Source organism: Osmerus eperlanus, chromosome 22 (assembly GCF_963692335.1).
Source record: "Osmerus eperlanus chromosome 22, fOsmEpe2.1, whole genome shotgun sequence".
Lineage (NCBI taxonomy): Eukaryota > Metazoa > Chordata > Actinopteri > Osmeriformes > Osmeridae > Osmerus > Osmerus eperlanus.
In genome coordinates, this window is record NC_085039.1 from 5,396,447 (window position 1) to 5,410,909 (window position 14,463).

A 14,463-nucleotide genomic window follows, 5' to 3' on the forward strand; every position below is an offset into this window, starting at 1 on the left:
AAAACGACTTGAGGCATTTCAGAGATTTAGTCCTCAGCAACCGCCTTCCAGAGCTGGCGTAAAGTAGCTTAGGGCTGTGAAGGCAAAAGTATGTGAGGACAGGGGAGAAGGAGAGTAAGTGAGACTAAGGCACTCGTTGCTCCAGGGGGCACATGCTTGGACCCCTTGTGACTTCTGGGAAAGGTGGATGATGGACGTTAATGTGTTGGGGGGAGGGGGGGGGTCAATGTCTGGGGCAGGGAGGGGGGTACACCTGGAAGGTACCCATTATGTAATGCCCTTTTGGTCTAAAACTCAGTGGTGGAAAAAACACACTGAAAACGAGACAGCTTTGCTTATTTGTTTTTCGGTAAGCTGAGAGACGGGATGGGGGGACACCTTTGTCACCAAGTCCTTATGTTAGAACTTTAGTCGCCAGTGACAGGTTGGGCTAAACCCATCACTTAACAACTTTTTGTTATAAACTTGCAGTTTTTTTTTATCCATATGTTCATGGTTATTGCTGTTCAATGCTGCTGCCACTGTGTAATTTTCCCTCTGGAATCAATACACCCAACACACTGAATCAAGTCAGGGGGCATCCCAGTAACCCACCGGATAAGTGCAAAATCCAACCTGAGCTCTTTGATGCATCCCCCTCTCCCCCTCTCCGCCTGCCTGCCTGCCTTTCCTGTCACACTTCACTTAAAACAGTCCAATAAAGGATGAAAAATGGCAACAACAAAAAAATCATGTCAGTTGGTCCATCTATCTCTTTAAAATCAATGTTAAGTTTAGATTGTCCGTACCTTTAAGATTTCAAAGTAGTGGAGACAATGGTAGACTGGCGTCAGCAGCAACCTGGGGAGGACGTACTGGACTGCTTCCTTAAAGCCTTCACATATAGACTGTGGGGAGAACGACACACACACACACACACAAACAACAGAGAGACCAGGTTAATAAAGCCTCTCAAAGACGAAGAAGAAACCATAGATAAGGTCAGAAAGCCCCAAGATCAAAAGCGAGACAATCGAGGCATATCCCAAATCAAACCCGTGGAATGGATACAACAGTGAATGGGTGGTCAGTCCGTGAGGGAGAGGCATTGACCTGGAGGTAGATGGCAGCGCACGGCTTGGACAGCTGGCTCAGGAAGTGGTCGTGGAAGCCGGTCCGCAGGATTTCCTGAGCGTACGACTCATAGGGGTCAAAGGCCAGCTCCTGAGAAAGGTCATCGATGACATATGAACAACTTGAACTCAGGGTAAACACCAGGCTCTCATTAACAGGATGAATCCTTCTCTTGATACTCTTTGACACATCATCAGTGATGTAACCAAGGCTGTGCTCCAACACAACATATTTCTTTATCCAAGTTAAAAACGCATCTTTTCTCTATAGCCTAAAACTCGTCTTTTGGGTATTTATTTCTATGATTTATTGTATTTGGGGGTTTTGTGAACTCACTGTACAGTAAATTGGTCAATTGTGTGCGGCTTTGTCATAATGTTGCTCTGGTTTAATATTCTCTGGTTTAATATAATAATATGATGCAATGCTTTTAAAGTTGTTATTTAGTTATTAATTAATAGGTTTTAATGTAGTTGCCTGTAAATAAATGTTTTAATTATTGTAAGTTTGTATATTATTTATTTTCTATACAGTACGTTGCTGGTCCTGAGTACATATTTTGTTCTTGTGTCAACATGTTCAGAATGGCAAATAAATAATTTAAACACACACACACCTCGGCCAGGTCTTCGAAGCAGCTGCCCACCAGCGGGTGTGGGCTCCCCTCGTCTGTCATCTCCACCGTGTCCTCGATCAGGCCCAGCAGCTTGAGGGACACCTCGTGGATGTCCACGATGCGGCTGAAGATGCTCTCCACGTCCTGCAGGGGGCAACAGTGGGCAGGAGGGAGGAAAGGGATGGAGCGGAGGTGGTAGGAGAGGGAGAAGGAATGATGAAGGAGAAAGAAGGAGGGAGGAGAAGGATGGGTGGAGGAGAGGAAATCAGGGATTGAGAGGGAAGGATGGAAGAGAGGGTGGGGGGGAGATGGGGAGGAGGTTGACAGGGTAGCGAAGGAGGTATACAACATGGGAGGATGATGGAAACTTGCTGAGATATATATCAAAGAGGGTTTCAAAGAAAGTCAATGTATCTGACACACAGAAAAACAAAAGAGACATTTCCATATGACACACAAAAAAAAGTGTGTGTGTCTGTTTGTGTGTGCAGGTGGGCGCTTACGTGGTGAGAGAACAGCATGACATTGGAGGTGAAGGGCTCCCGGAACACCTTGATGATGAGGTTGAGGTCGCGGAGGTACTGGCGCACCTCGGCCATGAAGGTCTTGACCAGGTCGTAGTAGCTCTGCTCCTCTGATGTGGACGGCTCCTCGTCCATGAGGGGGAAGCCGCTGATGTCCTCCTCGTCCTGGTGGAACATGTCCATGAGAACCTGGGGGGGGACGAAGAGGAGATGTGGGTGAGAATGTGTCTGTTTATTTTTATTGATGGTTTCACATATAAATACAAAAAATAACTAACAAAGAACACATGAAAGAAAAATAAAAGTACGTGTGAGGATGTGGTAGAAGCATGTAATGGCTTAAAAAACATGTTCCACTCAAAAGACATACAGCAGTTTAAATATTAACATACAAAATCACAGACACCTTAACAGTGGCGGTCCTAGCACATTTGGCACCCCGGGCAAAGGGCAGGGTTTACACCCCCCCACACAACAACCCTTCTTACCATTCTTAATCATTCATATCCCATTTCCCCAATCAGGAACTTCAAAACAAACGTTTGTTGAAAATCAATCCATCGCAGCAAGCCACCTCACCTTATCGGCACACATGGCAACGGTGATGTCCTGCTGGGAGATTTCATAGTGGCGGATGTTGCGTACGTAGTTCCCCGCTAGCTTCAAGATGTCGGCAGAGATGTACTCCAGCACTGCCACGATGTACACAGAGACCTGGTGGTCAATCTTGTACCCTAGTACCTCCTGTGAGGGTACAAAGATTTGTGGTAAAATCAGTTATTCCTTCACTGAGGTGAATGGAATTTTAGTGCTGTGAAGGATGCTTTTACAATCCCCTGCCTGGGATTAATTCAAACTTGTTATTTCCTTATACCACTGGCTTTCCAACTTCTAAATGAGGGGAATGGGTATCTATTAAGGTGACGAACAAGGTATGTGGGAATTATGTAATAACATTTTGGAAAGAAACCAACAATGACAAATGTTCCAGAATTAATATTGTTCATTAACTCTACAATGCTAAACTGTCAAAAAAATGGAACTGGTTGCAGTTAACTCAAATGGTTTAATGGTTTATTTATTTAACAATACAACAAGAAGTAAAAAAGCGGTAATCAATCACACCTTCTGTTACAGATCAAGTGACCAAATGCAACAGCTCACTGTCTCCCTCTATAGGTGATCAATAAATACAATGGGATATTTCCCTCCAAAGCAAAGGTCAAGTTAGCCTGGCTCTGCCCTCCTACGTACTTCCGCTCAATTTTCAATTTGCTTCTGTACTAGGTCTGGGATTTCGGTGTAATAGTCGGTTTTCCTTGTTGAGTTTTGTTGGTGGCCATGATGTTGTGGCCCTCCTCCCCACGGGGTTTGGGAAAAGTTTGATTTTACAGCTACGGCAGCTAGCTCCGTTACAGTAGTGCGTTGGCTAAAGCGAACACTAGCGATTGGTTATGGCAGATCAGAGTGGCTCTGGGCAGATCCAATAGTTTTATACTTCAACAGAGTACCCGCCCTTCAAGGAAGATTACGCTTGTGAATGGAGCGATCCCAGACCCTCTGTACAAATGAAATGTACGAGGGCCTGGTTAGGACCAGGCTAAGGTCAAGAGGGAGACGTGGTGACATTAGAATATTTACGCTCAAACTGAAGTAAAAAATTTAAATAAAACATTTATAGAATCTACGAAGAGTATTCCAGGACGCACCTTGAGTAGCGGGTGAATCTTGTCCACTGGCAGCGCCAATGGATTTCTCCTCTTCCTTTTCTCAATGGCCGCCTGGGCGTCAGCTATGGCCCACTTATCTATGGGGTGGGGGAAACTCTTCTGGACACGCTCCTGAGAAAGAGATAGACACAGAGTGAGAGAGTATAGAATGCGAGACAGAGTCAGAGGACAGAATGAGAGATACATTAAAAGACAGAGAAAAAGAGGACAAGAAAGCAAAGTAAGAAATTCAGATACTTTGCTATCAAGGAGATGAAATGTCATCATATTCAAACCCAGAGTAAGACCTGGTTCCATTTCCATTTCAACAGCCTCACTGTTGGTTCTGATAGATAGATATGATGACTAAATGGAACCAGGCACACAGTGTATATTCTCAACATCTTATTTTATTGGTATGTCATTCACGGGGGATGTACCAAATCCTTAGGCAGAACAATCATACTGGATTGACATGCCACCCTCCAAAGAGGTTAGTAATTTAACACAGGTTCACATTATGTGTCCATGCATTCGTCATCGTTTCACATGGTTCATCCTTCTCTGACTTAACAGGCACGCGACAGGTTACATCAAAGGGAAGTGCAGGTGTGTAAATATTTTTGACTGCTTCCGTCAAGCATCCTGACTTGGACACGACATGGGTCAGAACTACGGAACATAGTTACAGTAAATGCATAACGCCGTCAAAAGCACTAGCCTACATGAACATTCATAAGTGCTTGGCAATTTTAAGTTCATATCTGCCAACCAAATATTAGGTCTTCAAAAACATTTTCTGTCTTAAGGGAATTATGTTCCTGAGCAGGTTCTTAAGAACAACTTAAGTATCACTTATGAATGTGTTATGTAGCTGTTATGTAGACTAACTGTACACAATGCCATTTTCAGCGATCCATACAGTTGGATGGGTCACTAAAGGTACGCACAAGCACAAATGACAGTGGTCACTGCCTCAGGCTGAGGTTGTGACGCAGGGGTCAAAGGTCAAACACACAGGTTACGAAGGAATAGGTCGATGAAGTACACACTTGAGGAGGAGGGGGTAGAAACATGGTAAAAATACCACTTTCTCATGGTTGAGTTTACCATGCCCCATGGTTAAAGCCATGAACCATAAACAAAAGCACCTGCGGATTTCACCGGATCCGTCTGGCCGCAAAATGGGTTTGAGGACCAACCAGAAGCAAAAACAAAAGCAAGAGGTAAAATCAAGTTGCCTTCTACTAAACTGTATTAAAGCAACCAAATACCAGGTGATGTTTTCCGCAAGCGTGTGTCATGTCCACTTAAAAAAAAAAAAAAAAAAAAAAAAAACGTACAAAGCAACACGATAGCGTTAAGTGAAGTGCACAATAACAATCATTTTAGCTTTTCACGATGTAGCTTGAATGACAAAGCAGAAAACAACAAGCCAAACTTAAAGCAATCATACAGAATACACATTAAAAAAAAATCAGTAATCATTAGTGAGATGTAGAATATGTTGAATATTAAGTATTTAATATCTTGTTCTATAGTGGAATCCTTTAGTGTCTGGGGTGGAACTAACATTTGTTTTCTGAGAGAAATTACTAAACCCAGAAAGTAATAACGAAACCAAATGATAATATGTAATATCATGTGTATCACTATTAGAGCCCGACCGATATCGGCGGGCCGATATTAGGCATTTTCCAAACTATCGGTATCGGCATTTATAATGGCCAATAAATGTTTGTTTTTTTGGGGTGGTTTAAAAGGTGTGGCGTGAGCACTGGCTCTGCGTGACGCGGGGCTCAACTCCACGTCCTGCATGCTGCAGGGCTGTGCCATATACAGCCTGTAGTGTGTGTGTGATTGAGAGAGTGTGTGTTTGTGCGCCTGCGCATACCTCCACGTCCTGCACACTGCGGGGCTGGGCCTGACACAGCATGCTGAGCAGCAGCAGGATGAGCTCCTCGATGTACTGCAGCGCCTCCTCCTGGGACTTGAGCTTGGGGTGCACCTGGCTCAGCACCTGCTCTCCGGGGAACCACACAACAGGCCGTTAGTTCAGTACTGCTCCGCCAGTAGGACTAAGGTGTTACATGTAGGCTACAAGGTTAGCCATAATCATCATCTTTGATAGTGGTGTTGGGCTGAATGTTGAAACGATACCACAGCTGTCGATTTTGTGAGATCACAATGTGATTGGCATACATTTGTAAACGACAAAATGTATGCCACGTGAAATTTCGGGGAACTTGTGGAAAGTGTATCATTCTGCATGGAGCAATATCTGACATTGTCCATGTATTGTAAAATGACATAGTCATGATGACTCTATGGAAAGTGCATGAAGTGGCTCTTTTGCTTTAGCCTTGTTGGGCAATGTCTGGTTAAAGGCCATCCAAACAGTTCTAAGCCTATAGCAAATCAATAGTTGACTAATTGACATGCTGGATATTTTCAAGCCCATTGAAACTGCTTGAATAACAGCTGGTGGCCTCGTTTAATATAATTAAATACTAAACAATAGAGTCCAATGATGAAAGCAATTTTGTTTGTCAATTTTCCAAACATGCGCATGGCAAATGTTGCTTTAGTGCTCATTATCCCCAACAAATTCAATTTTGAGTACTCTCAAACTCCTATTATCACAATTCACAAGCAGTTGTGAAAAAAGGCCCATGTCTAAACCCTTAATATTAATAAGGGTTAAGCTAGTCGGCTAGCTAACTGGACCACTCAAAACAACGTGAGAGCTCAACAACAAGTTCACCAATGCCAATGCAAAGTTCAGGAGTTGAAGGCCAAGGCAGTGAGTGGTCCAGATGACATTGAAACAAACAAAACTGAAAGCCAACTCATTCTGAACAAGGGATGCTAACAGGTTTGGTTTAAAGCCAAAATGAAACTAAGCTTCGGTATATTTCAATGTCTTGTTTCTTTCAAATTTGCAACACTACACTTTTCCGGCTCTGGCATCAGGGGCACTTTGAGCATAGGGCGGTGACGATGAGCGCCGACACTCCAGTCTCCTCACCCTGCCTAGGAATGACTAAGCAAGCTCCAAGCGCGTCTCTTTACCTCCTCTGCCTTTTAGACCGAGTAGGGTCACCGCTCAACTTGGCAGCACTTCAAAGGGAATGGGAGACAGAAACTGAGAGGTAGGGGGGTGGGAGAAGGAGTGGGAGATGCATGTTACGGAGAAAGAGGAACAAAAAGGCAAATGCGGAGGTTGATATGGGAAAGGATGGAGAGCAAACAACACAAAAGATGACGCTGCGATGGCGTGAAGAAGCCAGGCTATTAGAAACAGAAGAAGGGGAGGAGTGGGCAGGCCATCAACTTGACACGACAAAAGACTCTAGAACGTAGGGCTAAGTTGTTGGCCACCTGCCTCAAAAAAATTCAGTTAACTTTTATAGACTAAATATAAAGTGACAGATGTTAAAACCTGATTCCACACATTGTGCCTTTTTTGTACTCAAAAACTTGAAGATATATGCTTGAGGTTTCAAGGAGGCCGTCTATGCATTACAGCTGCTTGAAGCCTGGCCTAGATTTTCCACAAAAAAGATTTAAGCGTAATCTTCTCAGACTTCAAAATGATAGAAATCCCAAGAGAACATTTTCTATCGAATCATATACAAGTTGTTGTAGTTGGGCCATAAAACCTCATTATATTCTGGTGACACACGAGGCTACTGCCAAGGGAATCTTCAATCCAAAGTGCCTGCGTCAAGAACATCAAGTCATCCAGCACCCCCACACACACAGGCTACCTACCCTTTTCATTATGCTACTGAATAGCATCCAAAGGTATACAGCCATTGAGGGCATATAGACCACATACACATATGCCAAGGTCTTGCAGTAAGGTCCTGAGCTTGAGTTGAGTATGAGATTCAGACAGACATGAAAGCAACGCTTAGTTACAGTGCATTTTGTCTAGACAAAAAATACATGATAGCTGGTATTTATCTCCACAGACTTGTAAAGAATTGTATAAATTGGTGCCATTGATGTCTTGCTAAATCAGAACTTGCTGACTTAATTTGGTCATGTGGTATGGAAATGTAGTCCATGTTTGTATGGAAAATGCCTAAATGTGAGGTAAAAAAAACAAAAAACAAACATCTGACAGAACTTACTGGAAAAAATGCACACCTAATTAGGTTTCCATGGTTCTGAGCAATGTCTGAGCAGTAAGATGTTTCAACTCAATTCAGGAGCATGGCACACTCCAATATTTCAGTGCCTGAGGTTAATTTCAGGTTAAAACGTGTTCCTATCTTTATTATAAAATGTGCCTGTTGATGTGCTTTTATTCAGTGGTTTGGGAGTTGTTGATCTTTGTTGGAAAAAATGAGTGAATAGTTATTACGGATTGTCTTGCAATGAAGCTAACTTTTGGTCTGTAGCGTTCAATAAGATGTGGGGTTAAAAGAGCAAATAATGATTGACAAAGAACGACATTCACATTCTTCTTCAAAAGTAATCTGCTACTAGCCTGGTCCTAACCACTCTTGTACATTGCATTTGTACAGAGAATCTGGGCTCGCTCCATTGACAAGCGTTGACTTCCTTGTAGGCGGGTACTCTGTTGAAGTTTAAAACTATTGGATCTGCCCAGAGCCACTCTGATCTGCCATAACCAATCGCTAGCGTTCGCCTTAGCCAATTCCTTCACCACTACAGTGTAACAGAGCTAGCTGCCGTAGCTGGAAAATCAAACTGTTCCCGAACCCTGTGGGGAGGAGGGCCACAACATCATGGCCACCAACAAAACTCAGCAAAACTTGTTCTTGCTCCGGCTTTAGCTGTTGGATATTCGGCAGCGTTGCCACAACGGACCGAATGGCTTTGCTCGCATCTGTCTCCGCCGCCATTACGGAACTACAACACAAATTAGCGCACAACATCATCATCGTTCTCAGCCACTCCCTTTGTTCGCTGATTCGCCGGTAGAAAATCAACCTCAAAAATCTGACTTACGTACCTCATGGCCAGACCTATGTACAGAAGCAAAAATAAAATTGAGCGGAAGTACGTAGGAGGGCAGAGCCAGGCTAATCTGCTACTGCATCTAAGGCAGATTCTTTTTAAGAGGAATGTTTGTGAATCCTGGTTCTTCCATCTCAAATTTGTTTAATTAACAATAGAATAGCGAATGAGTCTATAATGTGTGCCACAGGCCTCAAATAAAAGCCATCCATCACACCCAGGTCACCAACCATTGGCTGCGTGAGGCAAACACGAGCAGAACCAAGCTTGTGCAGGTCATTTCTGAAAACATCTAAATTATACAGTGTATCCCATGCGTAACTACAGGGAAGTGCATGTATCCTCTACTAAAGGTCACCTTGTATGGCGCTATCTGATGCACAAGTACACATGATATCATGTTGATCTGCTGTCCCCTTCCAGAGGCCATTTCAAGTCAGCGCAAACGTCTAGAGGTGCAGGGTTGCGGTGCAAGGCGTGCACAGAACAGAATAGAACTGGGCAGGAGATGTCCGTCCCAAGTCAGGTTGGGTGTGGTGGTATCGAGCTGGTTAGTGCATGCTAGACTAACCCAAAACTATGCCAGGAATTCCTTTCCCAGGAACCCTAGCCAGTGCAGGCCTGCAAGGCATGACATGCAAATAGGTTAGGCTATAAAAACAGCTTGGCCTAACAGTTTTTCTTTTCAATTTTTATGAAGTTGTGTTGAAAAAGTCACTTTCAATGCCTTAAGTACATAAAAAAAAATTACAACCATGACAACCTTGAATTTATGCTGCACTCGCTGTGCACTGTCTGTACGTCACTTTGGATATACAGGTCTGCTAAATGAAACCAAAAGTAGCTGTGGAATTTCTATCATCACATCTTTTAAGGGTCTTTATGGTTAAATTAGGTAGGTGTTTTTCAGTCTATGAATGAACGAACAATGAATTTGTTCGTTCAGACAGAAGTTATTAGGAACCAAATATTATTTGTCACAACATTCCAATTAATACTTTAGGATAAATCTTGACAGCGCAGATGACTTCAGCAACATGGCGCTAACTCAGTGGGGGATGTAGCCTACTCTATGAGAAAAGAATAGGGGAGCTTGTTCTTGCAAAATGCTTCTTGGCAAACCATTATGCAAAGCCCCCACCAGTCTTTGGGCAGAGCAAGGAACGTTGGCATCCTTTTCTCTGCAAGGCTTGCCAAAATGTCTTCTGCCATGAAACAACCATTGTGGTTGTAAAAATGCACCGGTACAACAAAATCCCATTTATCCACTTCATTCCAGAAGAAATGCTTCTGCTCTGAAGCACAGGTTGTCTCTTTAGTTCCCTGTGCCAGCACATTCCAGCCAAATGTAACTGTTTTTTTTTTTTTTTTGTGCTGGCAGACCAATGCCAAAATCAATAGGGTGAACTGAGGGCGTGTCTGATCCAGGCGACTATGCGGAGCATGGAGAAGCCGTCTCTGCCGTGGGGTGTTTGAAGTCTTCCAAAAAAGAGCTCTGAGGCTTGTTGACACAGCTTGAGCAAGGAAAAGAAACACTTGAGGAGATCCAAGGGGGGTGAAGAATAAAGAGAGTTAAAAGCTTGTTGTAAAATGGCCTAGAACCACGAGGACTGGAACTTTCTTTTTTGTTCTGCTTGCCTTTTCTGACTTTCTCTGATATTTGCACACCATGGCATTCTTTCCATTCCTGTGGAGTGGCATTTCAGAGGCATCATGGCACTTTAGCATTGGCAGTGCTCTGCCAGTCTACACACAGCAGGAATGCAGGGGCCTGCCCCCTTGCTGGAATTCCACGTGCCAATCCTGACAGTGGGGATTCACGCAAACACTTTTTATTTTTGCATTTCTTTTTCTGTCACAAACAAGGCCATTTCAAAATGTGTGGTTAAGAATGGTGGTTACTGTTGCCATGTAATTTTCAAATAATTAGGACAGTTCTCGAAAAGATAACACTGTGGCATGAGTGTCACATTTGATAACACTGAATGTAAAACTAATAGTTTGATTAGAAACATTGCTCAGCGCTCCACTGTAAACTCAATAGGTTATTTATGTGATGCTAACTAGTAGACTGTTGGAATTGATATGCTGCACATGAATGCCTAGATTGGATATTCTTAATTCAGGAACAACAGTTTACCTAGAGTGAATGGAAAGAGACTTTTAGCATTTGGGATGAGCAAAATTAGGCCAAATAGTTACAAAATCAGTAGCAGCTTGATTTGAGTTTCTTTGCTGAGGGACACTACTCATTCCTGTATTTTCACAAAGCATAGGCTAGTTTAATACAATTTTAGGTCATACAATTAACCATCATGTCAATAGCAGAAAATAACTTGTGTTAAGATAATATGACCATCTACTGTTATATATATATATATATATATATATACACATACACACACACACACTATCTACTTTTATTTCCTGCGGGGTGTGTTGATGCAAATTACATAGCCTAACTGCTTATTATGATAATCTGTGGTCATTTAGTATCTGTTGTCTTTATTATTGAGGTAGTTGTATTCTGTTTGGTTTACTTCAATGATGTCAAATAGTTTATCAGCAAAGAGCCAATAGACCTACCCAACTGACCTTTCTGCCTCACCCACTACATGTTGCAAACTGACTTTATGAGTGAGAAAACATTTAGAAGAGGATTTTCAAATGAAAAAACAAACACGTATTGCTTAAATAGCATTCACGAAAAAAAGTGTTTCTACTGTTGTTTTGTTATAAAAACGTATTTCGATGCAGTTTATAGCACAAGCCTCACCACCACCAGAAAAATGTAAAATCAGGTTATAAACCGCAGCTTTATTTCGGTAGAAAAATACGGTAGGTGTGTGTGTATCACCGTGTAAGCCCACTTTGCACATGATATCTGATGCCACACCAAAGCTGAGTTTGGTCTCATGAATAACCAGTACTGGCTGTCTGAATCACCCAACATGGCCACCATTTGCCATACCTTTCTTGATAGGGCTAAATATTCTGCCTGACTCAGAATCAGGCACAAAAAAAGAAAAGAAAAAAATGCTGAGTCAATCTTAATGGGCTTGCACCCAAGCCTGTTATGTGTCAAAATGTCTGTTGCAATTCACAGTAACACTGCAAGATTTTAAGCGGGTGGTGTTGTGAATTACTGTGTTTAGTTGGGGGTTCATGGCTGACTGTAAAAGCATTACCGGAGATTCAAATGTGAATAATCCAATTCTACGTTTGCCACCACGCTATACAGAATCCCACAGAAAAGTCCACAGTCAACACTATCCTGAGGACTCTGCTGACATGATATACAAGTGGAATAATGTTGACAAATCTTCTCTGGTCATGTTAGGATACACTGTGTTTGGAAGCCTACACTTGTCAACGTGCTGCAGGTTTCACTGTGCCTGTTGAGCATAGTTCTTCAATCCCTGTTGCTACGCACCCCGTCTCAAAGAGAGTGCAGCACTGTTTGAGAGGGACATTGTGAGTGTGACAGCGTCCTCCCCCACATAAGCTGCCAGGCATGTCACACACAAGCTGATTCTGTGGACAAGACGTGCAGTGAGTGATGGTGGTTTTGTTATATGCTACCAACTGGACATTTAACGAAAGGAGTCTTCAAGTAAATGTTTGAATTGAAAAAGTCTAGCGTATTGTGTGTGTCGAGACAGTGAAGACCTGCCCCCGAATCGACTAATCTGGTGCTGTCAAGATTCAACACTGACTGGTGTTGAATACAAATGTTGGTTGTAACTAAGCAAACGACAGGGTATTGCTGTAACGTTAGTTGTGTTCTGACACCTTGCAATCACTGTGTTAGTTATATTCCAATTATAGGTCGTTTACACTGGCAGTATGTTGCAAGGTATGCCATCATCCACAAATGAAGCAAGAACACCTCAGTAGAACCACTTCAGTTGTCTGCAATTGTGTGCTGCAAACTTTACATAAGTATGTGCTCCATTACCCTTACCTTGTTTAGGGAGGGTACCAAGAGTCCCCGCCATTTCGGTGCGTTCTCCTCGCTGAAAAAGTCGTACTGAACCTGGGCCGCTTGCATGACTTCAGCCGCCCGTAGTCGTGCGCTATCTCGGAGCCAGCGGGCGAGGTGTCTTCGCGGCCACTTTTTACATTAAAACAGTGTGTGTTGAGGCCCGTGGTCTGTATTGAGAGGTGCAATATTCTGTGCGCCCCGCAGCCTCAGAATATCCACCCAAGAATGAGCATTCCTCTACCAAAACTGTTGGCAATCCGACCATTGCATCGGCAGACAGATGTTGATAGCCGTGTCCAGCTGCAATGGCTAGGCAGCTAGCTTGCTAACACAAGCTAGCTAGTATGGCAGCTAAACTTGCTGTATGGTTGCACTGACAACGTCAACATTGACAGGGCAAAACGGTACCAATATAGCAAGCATATGTTGACAAGAACAGTTCATTTCAAACTTCATTTCGCACGTCAATGAGTCGTGGTCGACGATAGACAGCGAACCAGCATGCTATGTTGTTAGCTAGGTAGCAGGCTAACTAGCTAGCCACTGTTGTCGATCGATCCGAATCGGAAGATGTTTGGACGTAATGATGGACTAGCTAGCAATCTTTAGCCATAGATTTATTATTGAGAGCTAATATCCAAGTTGAGTTGGATAGCCTAAAATCGTGGGAAATGTGATAGTCCTTTTCAGACAGATTAATCATTCTCTACTAGCATGGTCGACGTTTGGGGTAAAAACCCCTCTTCGGTGCATAATCGCCCATTTTCACAGAATCTTCGGAAGGGTGGCTAACCTTGTTATCCTCCATGAATGTACCATGTCCAAGACGATATCTTCAAGATCGTCAGTCGCTTCGTAAGAAATATACATCAAAAAACAAATCCCACGTACACATCCACTCAATGTCCAGTAGCCACTATTGAAAACGATTTATTTGGACGATTGTTATGACTCGGGTGCAGTTGTTGGTGAATAAATAGCGCATGCGCAATTATGCTGACATGACGTGCTAGGGGGCTTGTTCTCGGTTGTCAATGTCTGCCAAAATGCACAGATCTTAAAACAACCAGTATAAGCTGACAAGAGGTTCTAATGATCGAAACAGCTTAATTATCCGAACAAACTCAGCGGTGGGGTGACGTAAACGATGTGTGTGTGTGAAGTGAAAGTTTTTCGCTCTGTTGACAAAGTCGCAAACTCGACCAACAGATTGCAGGGTCACTCGGCATAAACACTAGGGGATGAAAGAGTAGAGAAGCATGCTACATTACCAAAAACTTCCCGTCATTGGTTAAAACTAGAGCACAGTGCCCGTGATGCAGTCGATGAGACGTCAGTAAGACCCACAAATTCAGATTCCATAAGTATAGATAGTGCATAGTGCCCGTAATAAAATTGGTGCCACACACACACACAGATTCCTGGAATTATAGACAGGGCACAGTGACCGCGATGATGTCGGTGATTTCTAGAATTATAAATAGATAGTGCAGATAGTGGTGGTGATGACATGTCTTCTCAGTG

General features: G+C 43.1%; 1 protein-coding gene across 2 annotated transcripts in view; it reads right to left on the reverse strand.

Annotated features, from left to right (window-relative positions):
- The window catches only part of LOC134008431 (son of sevenless homolog 1-like), a 31,066-nt gene extending 17,162 nt beyond the window's left edge, over positions 1 to 13,904 (reverse strand). For both annotated transcript variants that reach the window (XM_062447807.1, XM_062447806.1), the window contains exons 1-8: positions 12,919 to 13,904; positions 5,857 to 5,982; positions 3,963 to 4,094; positions 2,833 to 2,997; positions 2,233 to 2,442; positions 1,730 to 1,873; positions 1,093 to 1,203; positions 789 to 887 (exon numbers count right to left, since the gene is read on the reverse strand). In XM_062447807.1, coding sequence (XP_062303791.1) covers positions 789 to 887; positions 1,093 to 1,203; positions 1,730 to 1,873; positions 2,233 to 2,442; positions 2,833 to 2,997; positions 3,963 to 4,094; positions 5,857 to 5,982; positions 12,919 to 13,005 — 1,074 coding nt within the window. In that variant the 5' untranslated portion in view covers positions 13,006 to 13,904. The remainder of the gene's footprint in view (positions 1 to 788; positions 888 to 1,092; positions 1,204 to 1,729; positions 1,874 to 2,232; positions 2,443 to 2,832; positions 2,998 to 3,962; positions 4,095 to 5,856; positions 5,983 to 12,918) is intronic.
- Between the last annotated feature and the right edge of the window lie 559 nt (positions 13,905 to 14,463).